Source organism: Urocampus carinirostris, chromosome 12 (genome assembly GCF_059441175.1).
Source record: "Urocampus carinirostris isolate Australia breed hairy pipefish chromosome 12, RoL_Ucar_1.0, whole genome shotgun sequence".
NCBI lineage: Eukaryota > Metazoa > Chordata > Actinopteri > Syngnathiformes > Syngnathidae > Urocampus > Urocampus carinirostris.
Window position 1 is genome coordinate 18,222,618 of NC_142360.1, and position 16,958 is coordinate 18,239,575.

The 16,958-nt window shown below is 40.7% G+C and overlaps 1 protein-coding gene across 3 annotated transcripts in view; it reads right to left on the reverse strand.

Annotated features, from left to right (window-relative positions):
• Positions 1-16,958, reverse strand: part of raver2 (ribonucleoprotein, PTB-binding 2) — a 71,031-nt gene that overhangs the window by 38,205 nt on the left and 15,868 nt on the right. For all 3 annotated transcript variants that reach the window (XM_088350438.1, XM_088350437.1, XM_088350436.1), the window contains exons 3-4: positions 4,841-5,148; positions 3,767-3,931 (exon numbers count right to left, since the gene is read on the reverse strand). In XM_088350438.1, coding sequence (XP_088206564.1) covers positions 3,767-3,931; positions 4,841-5,148 — 473 coding nt within the window. The remainder of the gene's footprint in view (positions 1-3,766; positions 3,932-4,840; positions 5,149-16,958) is intronic.

Here is a 16,958-nt window from a genome sequence, read left to right on the forward strand (position 1 = left end):
TCTTTAATCCCACGGACAGAGTTGTGGTGCTGAGAAGAAACAGAAAAATTGCAGATGTGTCTCCTTGTATCGCAGCGGAAGACCTGCCCAATGCAGAGGAGGTCAAGTGCAACGTGCAGAGTGTACAGATCAAAGAGGTCCGACCCAGGTCAGAAGAGGACATGATGCGTGCATTGGAAGCTCTGGGACTGCAAGACATTGACCTGAAGTCATGTGAGGTTTCGCTGCAGTGTAAAGACAAGCTCCTTCATATCATCGAACAATTCGAGTCAATCTTTTCTCGCCATAAGATGGACTGTGGAGAGGCCAAAGAGTTTGTACATCGTATCCACCTTGTTGATGATAAGCCGTTCCGTCTACCCTACAGACGTATACCACCAAGTCAGTATGAAAAACTGAGGACGACTCTGAACGAGATGGAAGAGAAAGGAATTATTCAGAAGTCGACTAGCGACTATGCATCTGCGCTTGTTCTCATATGGAAGCGGAATGGAGAACTAAGGGTATGTACTGATTTCAGAAGGCTTAATGCAAGAACCATAAAGGATGCCTACCCACTACCGCATCAAGCTGATGCTTTGGCCGCACTTGGGGGAAATGCCTTTTTCTCCACAATGGATCTGACGTCAGGCTACTACAATGTGCCCTTGCACCCTGACGACAAAAAGTACACGGCATTCTCCTCACCATTCGGCCTTCACGAGTACAACCGGCTCCCTCAGGGACTTTGCAACAGCCCAGCAACATTTATGAGGATGATGATGTCAATATTTGGTGATCAGAATTTCATGAGCCTATTATGTTACCTCGACGATCTGATGGTGTTTGCCCCCACAGAGGAAGTTGCACTCCAACGCCTGCAGATGGTGTTTACTCGCCTTAAGGAACACAACCTCAAGCTCGCACCCAAAAAGTGTTTTTTCCTCAGACGGACTGTGAAATTTCTTGGGCATGTCATCAGTGAGGATGGAATTCGGACTGACCCCGAGAAAGTGAGAGCGATAAATGACGTACAAGTCGCTGATCTAATGGAGTCGGATGGCAAGACGCCATGCCCTAGTAAAATCAGATCTTTTCTAGGCATGGTGATGTATTTCCAAAGCTTCATTGAAGCATGTTCTGCGAAGGCAAAACCTCTGTTCAGGCTCACATCTGAATCTGGTGACAAGCATAAGCGCAAGAGAGCCCGCAAGAAAGGTCAAGTGAAGCTGACGCCTGCAGATTGGTCCGATGCATGCCAGAACGCCTTTGAAACACTGAAGCACGACCTCGTGACAGGTGTCACTCTGGCCCACCCAGATTTTGATGCGCCGTTTATTCTGGCTGTCGACGCATCCTTTGATGGGATTGGAGCAGTCCTGTCACAGCTGCCACCTGGTGGAAAAGTAGCCAGACCAGTCGCCTTTGCAAGTAAGACGCTCTCTCGCTCCCAGCTCAACTACCCTGCACACAGGCTCGAATTTCTTGCCTTGAAATGGGCGGTATGTGATAAATTCAGCCATTGGTTGAAAGGAAGACACTTTACCACGTGGACCGACAATAACCCACTTACATACATTTTGACCAAACCAAGACTTGATGCGTGTGAACAGCGGTGGGTAGCTAAGCTAGCTGCATACAATTTTGACCTGAAGTATATTCCCGGCCCAAAGAACATCGTAGCCGACGCTCTGAGCCGTGAGCCATTTGTACGGTCATGTGTGGGTCATCGCCTTGTTACCGAGCCCTATACTTCGCTCTTGGACCAAGTCAACAGGGTGAACAACAGTACTGTGCAAGAGGTGTTCAGAGTATCCAACAATTGTCACGCTGTTGTAGACGAGAGTGCTGGGACATCAGACGAGTCAGTAAAAAGGGCAATTCCATCAGGCTCCAATGGTTCTGTGACATCAGAAGAGGTTGCTGCTGTCTTCAGTGCTCAGTCCACTGGTGGTGTGGGTCAAGTGATGGGAACAGATGCCAACTTCAATCTTCTGCAGAAGGGAGATCAGTCAACGGCACTCCCACAGAGTCAGCTTGTTGGTTTACAAGAACAGGACAACACAATAAGCAGAACCATGTACTTTGTGCATAGACACAAGAGACCTACCAGGCGTGAGAGAGCTGTCGAGTCGCCTAGTGTGATGAAACTACTGAAGCATTGGAGCAGACTCACCATACAGAATGGCATGCTCTACAAAATAAGGAAAGATCCTCACATGGCCAAGAAAATCTTCCAGGTTGTGGTGCCTGATTCATTGAAACAGAAAGTCCTTCAAGGTTTACATGACTCAGCAGGTCACCAAGGCCAGAACCGTACTTTGTCTCTGGTGAGGCAACGATTCTTCTGGAATGGCATGGAACGTGATGTTGTGAATTATGTCAAATCCTGTCAGCGCTGTGTAGTAGGGAAAACACCGGAACCACACAACCGTGCACCACTCAAGAACATAGTCACCTCTGAGCCTATGGAGTTGGTCTGTATAGACTTTTGGACTGCTGAGCAAGAGAACAAGTACTACGGACAGACTGAAGAGATCTTTTCTTCCTCATGCCATGAGGCTCTTTAACTCCACCCGGCAGAGTAAAGGCCCACATTAAACCACACCACCTACATTGGATATTACCGAATCTTACTGCATTATGTATTCTGTGTAGCACTATTTAGTTACTCAGGGATGCTGCTGGAAATGTGAATTTCCCTTAGGGGATGAATAAAGTATCTATCTATCTATCTATCTATCTATCTATATATATATACACACACATATCATCTTATTAGCTGCACTGCTTATCCTCAGTAGGGTCGCGGGGGTGCTGGAGCCCATCCCAGCAATCATCGGGCAGTGGGCAGGGGACACCCTGAACTGGTTGCCAGCCATTCGAAGGGCACACAAGGACAGACAACTCGCTCGCTCATTCACACCTAGGGACAATTTGGACCGGCCAATCCACCTGAAATGCATGTCTTTGGAATGTGGGAGGAAACCGGAGTGCCCGATATATATATATATATATATATATATATATATATATATATATATATTATATATACATATATAAATTATTATTATTTATTTATTTATGGTGGTCCTCTCATTCCCGGTGGGATATGAATGGAATTTGTTGCGTCTTTAACCCACTGCTATAACCACCCACCCGATTGCCTCACCTATCCCCCAACTACCCACAACAAACCCCAAACTACACCCAACACGGCCGACCCAGAACCTTCCCAGCCCGAACCGTTTTTGGGCTTTTGGACTGAACCATTTTAAATCATCAATAAATACATTTTCCTCTACATTTTTTGGATGTAATTGTATTTGGATTATTATTAAGTCAACCAAATTCTTTTTTTTTTTTTTTTAAATGATAGATTAAGTGACGGTTCTATTTCTGTGATAATTATTGCTTCTTTCTAAAATATTTTTTTAAAAATACAGTTATTTGTTTTACATGTATTTCATTACACTTTTGAACATTAGTTGATACATGGGGGCACCAAGGGCAAGTGCAAGTATTTGACTTATGTAATATTAGCCCTGATTGAAGTATTATTCTTTAAAAGTAGTAAACTATCATATTTCCCCTACTTATTGAGCTATGTTCACATCAGTCACGTAATATTAGGATGTACATAATATTGATGAATGTAAAGTGTTCCAATTCAGGGAGGCTGCAAGACATCCCTTTGCGGATGCCTTGCAAGTAAGACCCATTAATGCCAGTACTATGCACCCATGCAAAGGTTTGTATGTGTGAGTGTTTTTTCTTTAAGTCCTACCTGGCAGAAGACTGGTCTATATGTTTCTGAGAAGATCTGGGTCATCTCTTCAGAGTCAAAGAGGTCAAGAGGGAGTCTATCCACACATACACATTTGGAGTGAAGATTCTCTTCCTGGCTCAACTGGTTGACATCCATCCATTGCACCATCAGTGAGCGATCTCCCTACAAAATCACAGCAAATGTCATTGACGTCCACTTTTTGTCTCGGGAGTTACACAGAAATGCTTAAGAATACATACCCCAGTATTCCTACATTTGGATGAATGAATGAATGAATATTGCTGAATATTTGATGGATGAACTGATCAATGCATTACTTATACACTGTACTGGTAATTGTATTACATAAACACGGTTAGAATACTAGCAGAGGGTTCCTACAGCTTAAGGCACCTTAAATTCAATAATTTTTTAAGAGTTTTCCAATGCTTTGGAAATCTAATCTAAGACCAAGTCGACAGAAAACCTCTGACAATTGAAACAAAAACAAAAAACACAAATATTACTTAACACAATAATATGGTGCCTCCTACAAAATACCTGGCACAGCTTTTAGCCATAGCAAAAAAATCTTCGTTGGACAGCCATTTCTCATTAAATGTACACTTTCCGAAGGTCCAAAGTAAATGTATGTGTCTGCAGTTGCTATGCTAATTGGTAGACCTGACATGCGTTTGCTCTGAAAGGCCTGATTGAAACCACATCACAGTCTTAAAGTGAATCATTAAATTATTAAAAAAGACAATCGATAAATGTTGCTAAATCTTTTAAGTTTAAAAAAATTAAAATGTTGTCAATGTGTTCATATTTTTAGGACTTTCGAAATTTAAATGTAAGAAAATTAAACTAACATTCAATGCAAATTAAGACTTTTCAAGGATCCACGAGAACCCCTGTACCATTTATCATCCCCAAAGTAGGAAATCATTTGCAAATGTACTTTTTCAAACTTAAAATTGTTCACAAAAACCTAGAAAAAAGAGCTATTAAATGTTCATTTTCTACATTGTATGGAGCTGTACCCTTTGAACCCTCAATAATACATTTATAATACTGTAACCTGCAACCCACCAGTTGTTTTCCCAGCAACTCAGAGCGAGCCCGTGACGCTGAATCTTTCTTCATATATTCGACAAATCCATAGCCTTTGGAGTGGCCCGTCAGGTCGCTGTACACCAGAAAGGAGCGCTCGATGTTTCCGTAGGAACGCACCAGCTCCTCAAACTGCTGGGCAGTGAAGGTGTGGGGCACGTTGGTAAGGCAAAGCAGGGAGTCTGTAGGCTGCAGGGTGACATTGATCAGGCGTCCCCGGACAGTGCTGTGATGGAGGGAGCGGATGGCATCCTGAGCCTGGTCCCCGTTCAGCAAAGTCACAAAGGCTGGAGGAGTGACATTATGGAAACAGCCACAAAGGAACAGACAAAAAAGAACCAACACGAAGAAATGAAGGTACAAACAAACAGATTTGTCAGAGACAGACATTCAAAGCAGACATTTTTGCCCAATTCACAACATACACATGGAAGTAAAATGACAGCTCAAATATGGTCAAATGTCAAGAATTTGTGCAACATGTAACCAACAGGACGGGCAGTCATATGGACAGACGGACAGTTACACAAAGAGAAAGACAACACATTAGCAATAAAGCCAAAAGGGGGCCACAATGTAGGTGGAATACACTGTGACGCACACATATACTGTACACTCTAACGAATTTGAAATGGCATGCCAGAAAAATACTGTTACATTTAGTAGGGCTATTTGAAACATTTGCAGTAACTGTGGTAAATGATGATCAATTTAGATTTGGTTGTTTCGATTAATGTCCTGTACTACAGATGCTGATTTGACAGTCAGGCAGAGTGCATGGGACCCTTCATTCAGCTGGGGCAATCTCTAGCTGCTCTCTAAATGTTATATGGATACATGGGTAAGGTAGCGAAATAGATGGATGGTTTTTATAAATGGGCAGGTATTCTATTAAGTATGCAAAGTCATGTTGTCACGGTCGCCATGACGACCAGTATGCCACACCCCCGAACTCAAGCTGAAGCAGATCAGCTGATTGCTGTTCTGCAATTTAAGGCTGGATTTTGGGTTTGGCGGGTGCTGGTTCATTACTCATTATTCACAATCCCGGTCTGTTATGCCTTGTCCTGTTTTAGTCTGTTATGCCTTGTCCTGTTGAGTTCGTGCCGGAGGAACTCTGTATTGTTCTGTTTTGCCTCGGAGTATTGGGCGACTTTTATTTTATTAAATAAAACCTATGGATCGTCAACGCATTTGAGTTCTCCCTTCATGCCTCCTGCCTCCGTTCTGGTCCGGTCACCTTCCACGCCACCACGACTCGTGACAGAATGAACCAGCCAACAAATAGAACTCAGCGAACGATCCCAGCGCGACTTGGGGAGCTGGAGAGCGCAGTTCGGCAGGCGCCTACTGAGTTGGCCTTCCCTGCCCGTTCGAACCACAGCCCCGCCCGTCGTGGCCCTTGCTGTGCCTCGAATGGGGTCCCAGGAAGAATTGACGCCTGCCTGCCCGACTCCCGTGCCGATTGCCTGCTATTCCCTCTCCCCTGCGTGCAAGTCCGACTCCGACTCCCAAGCCTGCCTGTTCGACTCCCAAGCCTGCCTGTTCGACTCCCAAGCCTGCCTGTTCGACTCCCATGCCTGCCTGTTCGACTCCCATGCCTGCCTGTTCGACTCCCATGCCTGCCTGTTCGACTCCCATGCCTGCCTGTTCGACTCCCATGCCTGCCTGTTCGACTCCCATGCCTGCCTGTTCGACTCCCATGCCTGCCTTGAGTCTCCCTGTACTGATTTTGTTCAGTCTTTCCTGTCCTGTCTTGTCTGTTCTGAATCTGTTCCCCCTGAGTCTGAATCTGTTCCCCCCTGAGTCTGACTCTTTTGAATCTGTTCCCCCCTGAGTCTGACTCTTCTGAATCTGATCCCCCCTGAGTCTGACTCTTCTGAATCTGATCCCCCCCTGAGTCTGACTCTTCTGAACCTGATCCCCCCCTGAGTCCGACTCTTCTGCACCTGAACCCCCTGAGTCCGACTCTTCTGCATCTGAACCCCCTGAGTGCGACTCTTCTGCATCTGAACCCCCTGAGTGCGACTCTTCTGCATCGGCCTGACCTGAGTGCGACTCCTCTGCATCGGCCTGACCTGAGTGCGACTCTTCTGCATCGGCCTGACCTGAGCGCGACTCTTCTGTAGTGGCCTGTTCTGATTTTGCCTGTCCTGTTTACCTGTTCTGATTCTGCCCTGATTTTGCCTGTCCTGTTCTCGTCGGTTCTGCCTGTCTGTTATCCCCTGTCCAGCTTGCCCGCCGGACCCCCCCTGCCGAGCGCCGATTCCGATCCGCCCGACGCAGATGGCGCCTGCCTCTCCCCGTTCCTGCGTGTTCGGAGGAGGGAGCGGGGTTGCCCCAATCGTGAGCGTCGAACCATTCCGGGGCGCGAGGTAGTAATTTTTTCTTTTTTGGGACCTCGGGAGCTGTCCCTTAAGAGGGGGGCTCTGTCACGGTCGCCATGACGACCAGTATGCCACGCCCCCGAACTCAAGCTGAAGCAGATCAGCTGATTGCTGTTCTGCAATTTAAGGCTGGATTTTGGGTTTGGCGGGTGCTGGTTCATTACTCATTATTCACAATCCCGGTCTGTTATGCCTTGTCCTGTTTTAGTCTGTTATGCCTTGTCCTGTTGAGTTCGTGCCGGAGGAACTCTGTATTGTTCTGTTTTGCCTCGGAGTATTGGGCGACTTTTATTTTATTAAATAAAACCTATGGATCGTCAACGCATTTGAGTTCTCCCTTCATGCCTCCTGCCTCCGTTCTGGTCCGGTCACCTTCCACGCCACCACGTCCCGTGACACATGTTGAAAGAGCAATGACGTAATTGTCGAGTGATTGCGCTGAGCTTTCCCGTGATACATCTCAAAGCGTGCAACTTCCCAAAAAGAGAAAAAATAAATATCCCTAACAGACCTTCAAACCGTTTCATATTGCTGTAAATCCCCTGTAATCGTAGGCATCAAACTTTGTTCCCATCTCGTCAAATCACCGACAGATACAGTATCACATACAAGTGTACAGTTGGGACTGGAGTAGACCAAATCAAAAAACTAATGTTTGGTCTGGAATCTGAATATGATGACTGCACCCCTGTCTCGGAAAATTTCATGTAAGATGATGACAGCAAGATTAACACAAATCTATTTTTCAAAATTGTTGACGTCCGTGCCATTTACCTCTGTACCAATTAAAGGTAATATCTTAAGCCCTTGGGCCTGTGGGTGTACAAGCCTGACCCAGCCTAGATTTTTTTAGGCCCAGTCTTACCTCAAGTACCGATCATTTGCACACTATTGTTTCATTCAAAGTTATCTCTCTCCCAATAACTGACTTCATACATTTCTATTCTGTTTTAAATCAACAGTATTGTCTATTACTCGCTCCATTTCTGCTTTCAACCAAATTATTTACCACAAGCCTCATCCAAAATGGTTTGTATCTATTAAGGGCTGGATGTTTGACATGAAAAATCCAATTGTCTTTAAAAACAATATGTTAGGTCACATTAGGCATTACAGGTGGACAAAATTGTTTTCCCTTTCACGCGGCTATAAGGGAAATGTAGTATGGGAAGCGTGGGATGGTGTGAAATTCTCCACAAATGTTTCTCTAATGAAAAAAATACATTAAAAATAACCTGAATACAATGGGTTTCCATTTACTCAGTGGGCTGCAAGAAAAATTACAGAACATTAGATAAAAGATGGAACATTATTTTACACTTTAATTATGGGCTTTTACATTTGAGTACATTTATTGTTTCTCCAAGCTGTAGTAAATTATGCATTGGAAAAGGAAAAAAATTAAAAAATGCTCTCAAAGGTGGTATATTAAAAGTTATATGTCCAATGTTGAAGAAACCAATACAAAAAAATCTGGAGTTTAAAACAACATGCTAATTTTCTAAAGCCTCAAGAAGCCATTTTGTTATGAAATGAGGCCCTAATGATAATTACTCCTGATTTTAGCCCAAAGGTCATGGAAAGTATCATGTGGTGTCAGGAATATAGTTGAAATAATAGGTGACGGGGCTTAGAAAGCACAGAGTGGTGCATGGCTGGTTAGCACTTCCAAATAAGGAAGTACTTAACCTATTTAGGATGGTAGTGCATTGCCGCTTTTCTCCCACCTAGTGCTGTGAGTGCTGTGGCCCATATCTACCATTAAAATCATGTCGACAAACAGTACATTGAACAAAAGATAATGTGAAACGTTCGTGTTTTGATTCATTATTTTGTTTGCGCTTATTCGCCAGGTTTCACACGGAGTTGGATGTTTCATTGCTAGCTGAAGTGGTCTTTTTATCTCACAAAATAAAAGTTGAGGTAGGCTTTGCAAAGAGTGATCTTTCTCGGTTAATGTACTGTGAGTTCTTCCGATTGTACAGTTCTTCAGCTCATTTTTATGTTAAAGTGACATCTAGTGAAATATTGAATTCTGCACTGAGCGAGAGCAGATAACATTTGTGGTAAAATATAATAATAATAATAATAATAAATAAATAAATACAATATACTGTATACGATTGGCGAATAGCTCAAAAATGAGTGCAGCGATGACCTTGTTTTTTTCCATTGCATCGCTTATTGTGATCTGACCCTTATCCGTGTTTATATTGTCTGAGCCATAATTCAACACCGCAAAAACACATATGTAAACACTTGGGAAAAACTGCATTATCATCTAGTCTTGGCCTTGCAGTCTTTTGTCTATAAAGTCAGTGAACATGTTTGTAACCCACGAGTTGTATTCAAACTTGTGCTGCAAAAGCCTTTTAATTGCAAGATGTTTGGCTCATACAGTAGTAGCAATACCATTTCTGACAGATGTGATTGGCATACAAACATGGTGTCTACTCCATTTGATCGGGTGGTGGGCTATTTTTTATTTTCTAAATTGACATTAGGCAGTATGTCTTTGTTTTGTTTATTTATACAATTTTATTTTTGTGCATGGATTTGACACAAATATAAACTTTAAACTAGGGTTTGACCGATATGGGTGTTTTAGGGCCAATACCGAAACCGATTATTATTATTAAGGGGAGGTCGATAACCGATATTTGGAGCTGATATTCATCACCTGTAAGAGCTTAAAACATTTTCGTAATAAATTTTTAATAATGAAAAAGAAACAAAAAATATTTGTCATAAATTTAAATAAAAGCTCTCTGAAAAATTTTACAGTAAACAAATTAGAATTTCAACACAACTAACATGACTAATCTTTCACTTACATCAAAAAGTAACAATGATGCCGTGGGATCCACTGCCTTCCCCACTGAGGCAGGCTACTTTTTCCCTTTTTTTTCTTTTTTTTTTTTTGTGTGCATGTGTTTGTCTTACTGTCGGTCACCCCTCTCGAGGGATATGACCAGGGTAGATAGATACATAGACAGAAATCTTAAATCATTTAATTATTCTGAAAATAAAAAATATGAGTCATATCATTTTGCGGCCGCTTTATTCCTGCATTTTATATGCACTCCTTGTTACATAATGTTGACATTCTCTGCATAGTAATTGGTGTAAGTGTGATTGAGCTGTTTCTGCCCAAATTGGCTTTTAGGCAGTACAATGCCAGAGAGGGAGAACTTAACTCCACCCACAGACGTTTGCATACAAAACCCTTGAAAAGGATTGCCGCCCACCATTCGCGCTCTTCCTTCTTGTGAACGCTACCCAAATAGCCCTCTTCTCCTGGACCTCTGCCCAAGAAACACACCGGAACATACTCCAAACTTTCACACGTTTTATTTTTTTTAATACTTTTACCCTACTGACTGGAAACCAAGTCTTTTGGTGGTTGAAGCTGCTAGACCTCTCATCTCACCATGGTAGTGCTTCGTTTGCAATATGCACATTACCGTTACGCAAAGTTGGCCAAACAACTGAATCACACCTCCAAAGTTAGTATACACGCCTGTTTGTCACTCAACATTCTCAGTATTCTCTATTTCCTTCTCTTTGTTTTCTTGCGCAGTATAATCAATTAGAAATCGATTCCTTTTTTGTGTTTAGATTTCTTGTGTAAACGTGGCATCAGATTGAATAAACAACGACCCGCAGGTACAGAGAAATGACAATTTTAGGGTGAAACAGAAATGTGAAACACTTGGCCAAAAACTGAGATGGAAATGGCGAAATAAATTAAACTCTGATCGCAAATAGCTTAGCACCAGCCAATTAACTTTGGGGATGAACACATTGTATGTCATACAGAAATTAAGTGTTAACTTATTGTCTGACAGGTTTCATCTGATGCCCAAAATGAAAAGTATGCAACAAAAACTTGCATAACACGAGGGTAAAAGCAACCTCCGCAAGGCTCACCTTACGTTTGAGGCGACGTTATCACATCATTTTTTTACGGCACCCTTTCAGTTTTCTTCCAGCCCAAAAACATTCAGTGAATTATTTTCCTTGTTCCGTTGTTGTAATCCAACTTGAAGTGTGTGTTTGCATTTATTATAGATTATTCCGTCAAATAAACCACACATTTACTAAACTGTAGAGACCTTCATGAAAAGATTTTCCCATTGACATTTCTTGTCTGTTAACCGTTGTAAAAATACGCTGATGTTGTGCCCCTTTTTTGATCACCAGGGAAATAACATTTGGCTGCCCAGTGACTTATCTTCATTATCTATCTACAATTACGTCTAAATAAAATCCTTGTTACTCATTCATATTATTTATGATGGTTATAATAACAGCAGGGCTAAAACAAATATAATTTCAAAGTAACTCTTTGGAGTTCTAGACTGAAAAATTATGCATGATCCTGGTCGTGTTTCATTTTGCAGATCAATCAATGATGTACATGTTGGAAACAATGCAGCCAAAAAACTATTATATGTTGACAAAAAATCCGCTGAATTTTTAATGTCAAATGTGAGGCGAGCATCCACCTTGCTTAGCTGGTGTTCACCTGTCAAAATGGACTTCCATTTATCTCACATGAGAAGGAGTGGAATGTCAAGTAAAGTTATGTTTATTTGTGTGTTCCTTGCTGTTTCCATTTATGGTTAGAGTTCCTCGCCTTAGTTTGCTAGAATCCTTAGCTTAAGTAATTATAAGGTTATGCCTTCTATGATGATAAAAATCTATAACTGTAATTAGTATTTTTTTTGTATTGTCATATGCTGCAAGTTTTGGGAACTTTAAGCCAACTTCCTTTCGTGAGTCTAGTCCTAAGTAAATACTTCTTAATTGGATTGATCGAGTATTAATCAGGCTTGGGTCTTGTGATTAACTGAAATGAGAGTAGCCACAGAATTACTGTCATTTAACAAGAAAACAATTTGAATATGGTTGCCATCACAACATATTTTTACATCTAAACCTTCACCTTATGTAACACATTCCTGTATATGTGCCTTGTCTTCTCATACTTTTATCTCTAATAGTTAGAAATGAATAATTAAAATTTATTAGACATAGAAGTTGGATACAAATTTGCTCTATATGACAGACAGCATTCACATCAGACTGACTGGACTGTAACAAATCAATTATGTAAAAGAGCTATATTTATGTCATTGCATTTTGGTGCAAAATATGAAATAGGAGATAGCTCTTAAAACAATACAGGTAACCAAAGCATGATATTAAATCCGAGAAGAAAGCAATAAAGGCATGGTAGGGAGAATTTGGCATACAAAACCGTTGTAAACTTGATAGTGTGTTGTGAATTGCAAGGATGGCTGTTGCAACTGTAACAGCTTGGACGATAACCACAAAAACAATTCGGGAACATGTACTTTCTGATAGCATGGTCTTCTGAATCATGCACATAAGAAACGGCAGGGCACTTTCAAACAGACAGACATAAACACCGTCATTGTTATGACTTAATAAGTCCAACAGAAGAGGCCGAGTGGGAACTGATATGGTCATGTAGTGAAGCACACCGCAGCTTCTCCTTCTCCGACAACTGCATGCTAATTCAATGAAAGTAAAAGCACACTCACTAATTTTTAAAGCAGGGAGCAATGTGAAGTACACTATTTATGCCTCATTGTGAAGTGTAATGAAATAAATCAAACGAATAAAATAGACAGGATTGATCACAAGTTCTTCACAGTGCACATCATCACCTGCACATATAACCAGCACATAGGAATATATTTTCATTTTAAATATTTCCTTTTCTATGCGTAATATATTGTAAAATGTGAAAAAATTTGAGGTCAACAAGCTTACTGTTGATATATCCATCCATCCATTCATTATCTGCACCGCTTATCCTCAATAGGGTCGTGGGAGGTGCTGGAGCCCATCCCAGCCATCTTCGGGCAGTGGGCAGGGGACACTCCGAACTGGTTGCCAGCCAGTCGCAGGGCACACAGGGACAGACAACTCACTTGCTCATTCACACCTAGGACCAATTTGGACCGGCCAATTAACCTGACATGCACGTTTTTGGACGTGGGAGGAAACCCACACAAGCACGGGAAGAACATACAAACTCTGCACAGGAAGATTGGAACTGTTGATATAGTTTGATTTAAAAGGTTTCATTCTACTTGTGTATTTGTGTACGTGCATGCATGCATGTGTGTGCGTGTGTTTGTGTAAGTGTAACACTACCTGATCAAGCAAATTAGCATGGAAAACATAGCCACTGTTCTTGGGAGTTCTTTCGTGTCTGTATTTATGAGATATGCTAGGACTGCTGGGACCTCACACCAATTATAAAATAGTATTAGTCTCATGGACAGATAGACAACACGGGCTTTTCTCAAGAGGAATGGTACCATTAGAATCTGACACATTCTTGTCAGCAGTGTTGTCATTATAAACCATGACAGTAAACATGAAGGTCCTTGTATATAAACTCAACCAGAGCCTGCTACTTTTTGTCTGCAAAAACAATTTACAGCAATTCAAAGAGAAATTTAAAGGTGTATTAAAAACGAGCTCCAAGGTTTATTTTAAACGTAAAAGTGGTTTGTTAAAGGGATTTGGTGCTTCTGGTTGTGTTATATAGTCAGTAGCCACATGGAAGTTTTGGGTCTGAATTTGGAAAAGTAGTCAATAAAATAAAAAAAATAAAAAAAAATCAAGCCCAAAAAAAGATTTATTTGAGTCAGCTTTGAACAGATTTGATAAAGTGAATTTTCCGCACACAATATATATATATATATATATATATATATATATATATATATATATATATATATATATATATATATATATAGATAGAGAGATAGAGAGATAGAGAGAGAGAGAGAGAGAGAAAATTAGCATGTTGTTTTAAACTCCAGAGTTTTTTTGTATTGGTTTCTTCAACATTGGACATATAACTTTTAATATACCACCTTTGAGAGTTTACCGCTTCTTGTTATGTCCAAATAACTCAATTTTAGTTTCATCAGTCCACAGCACCTTATTCCAAAATGAAGCTGGGTTGTCCAAATGTGCTTTAGCATACCTCAAGCGACTCTGTTTGTGGCTCTTGCCGCATTACTCTCACATACAGCATCTCCTTGTGCAAAGTGTGCTTAATAGTTGAACGATGCGCAGTGACACCATCTGCAGCAAGATCATGTTGTAGGTCTTCCGAGCTGGTCTGTAGGTTGAGTTTGACTGTTTTCACCATCCTTCGTCTCTCCTTATCTGAGATTTGTCTTTGCCTGACAATCCGGGCCTTAACTAGAACTGTGCCTGTGGCCTTCTATTTCCCCCTTATGCTCCTCACAGTGGAAATTGACAGCTGAAATCTCTGAGCTAGCTTTTTGTATCCTTCCCCTATACCATTATGTTGAACAATCTTTGTTTTCAGGTAATTTGACAGTTGTTCTGAGGCTCCCATGTTGCCACTCCTCAGAGAAGATGCAAAGAGGAGAACAACTTGTAACTGGCCACCTTAAATACGCCTTGGTTTCACCTGTTTATGTAGGTCAAGGGACAATGAGCTCACCAAACAAATTTTGTGTTCCAATAATTAGTGCTAAAGGTATTCAATCCATAAAACAACAAGGGTGCCCAATTGTATGCAACTGCCTACGTTTGTTTAATTAATTATTGCACACTTTCTGTAAATCCTATGAACTTCATTTCACTTCTCAAATATCACTGTGTTTGTCTGCTATATGATATATTGAACTGTAATTGCTTATCCCAATAACCAATGATTTATAAAGGAAAACCTTGAAAATGATCAGGGGTGACCAAACCTTTGCATACGACTGTATGTATGTATGTATGTATGTATGTATGTATATATATATATATATATATATATATATATATATATATATATATATATATATATATATATATATGTATATATATATATATATGTAGAAACTAGCAAGTATAGAGCTTATTTTAGAAGGCTCGTCACAGCAAAACCACATCCTTGCTATAACGTACTAATACAGGGCTGCTTAATTATTCATGACAATATAACCTCTGAGCTGTTCAGCCATCTCTTTTTTATTCAGAGGCCCATGACAGAACTCTGCAATGTTCTCATTCTCTCATACAGGCTACTTTGATTGCATTCCTGTTAAATAGCACTGTAAAACTAAACTAATGACAAATGTAATTTTCTGTCAATGATGATACCCACTAGCACCAGTGGTAATTTCAATTTCAACAACAAAAACTACATGAAAAGTTTTTGTCAACACACCTTTTTCACCTGGGGTACATTTCATACCGGAGGTTCAACAGGCGCTGAATCTACTGTAAGTCTGATGTCAGCTTGAGACAAAAAAAACGACTTTAGTTTTATTTAGTCAGTGTCAAATCATCTGGCTTACATGCGCTCGAAAAAGACCCCTTCAATGGAGACACAATGCAACGTGACACCATATTTGGGAAGCTGAGGGCAGTGTTTTTGACTAGACAAAAAAAGAAATGCTCACAAATGAGAAAACATTAGGTTTGTCATTCTTGCAAAGCGCATGAAATACATATAAAATCTACAAGAAAAATAGTTAGCATACTTTAGCTGAGGACACTCCCGCGGATAGAAACGTGTTGTGCTCCCCCTCTGTCTTTGACAGTGTAAAGTTGATATGTGCATTTCTCAGACTTCAATGAACCTTTTTTTATATTCCTAAATATAAAAACAATTTCTTTCACACACACATATAGTCACGGTTCAAACATAAGTCTAATTTCATCTTTTATACGTTTCACTATCTCGTCTCCTTTTTTTGTGAAGTCGCGCTCATGTGTGTTCCTTTTCCTGTTTATGTGTCAACTCAAAATAAACCACACCCCTGACCGGAAGTAGCCAGTTCTGTCTGAGAGATTGTGGCGAGATGGCCTCCCGACAGTGCTCTCTCCTTCGCAAGGGAGATTTTAAAACTTAATGACTGATTTCATCTGAGTTTATATAATATATAGCTTTAACAGACAGAAAGCTGATCGCACTGTTACCTCTCTTGGTGAAGTGTTTTAGTTACACCTCTTATTTTGGCTTTTTTAACATCTTTTTACCCCTCTGTGAACCGGGCATCTCAGCATCTCCATCTTTTACGGGTTTAAACACTAAGGGTTCTCACAAAACCTTTTTGAATTGGACTACTGGTGTCAACTCGATAAAATCAATATGATTGATAATCATAGACACTTACATGATTTTAATTTTAAAATGAATGTTTGTGAGCTAGCGCGACACATTTGTCACATTCGCATGTGCGAGGGACAGGACTGTGCTAAAACCTTTTGGAAATTTCCTCTATACTTTATGTGCTGGTGTGTTTCTGTCTGTCTGTCTGTCTGTCTGTCTGTCTGCTTGACTTTTTTCCTCTTACGTTGTATATCATAGTAGGAGGTCTGTATTACCTTTCTAATTAAAAAAAATCACACCCTCACCTCCCAATTGACATGATGAGTTGTTGGATGGGTTCTGTTAATGCTGTCTTTATAGATAAATTGATACAGTTCTAACTAAGTAACCGTATTTTTTAAAACTAGAAGTCACTCTGGAGTATGAGTCATAACAGCAAAAAAAAATGTATAATAAGAAAGGGAAAAACATAAGTTGCACCCGGAGTATAAGTCTAAAATTTGGGGGAAATTAATTTGATAAAATACTACACCAAAACATACACGTAATCTTGAAAGGAAATTTAAAATAAAATAGAGAACTA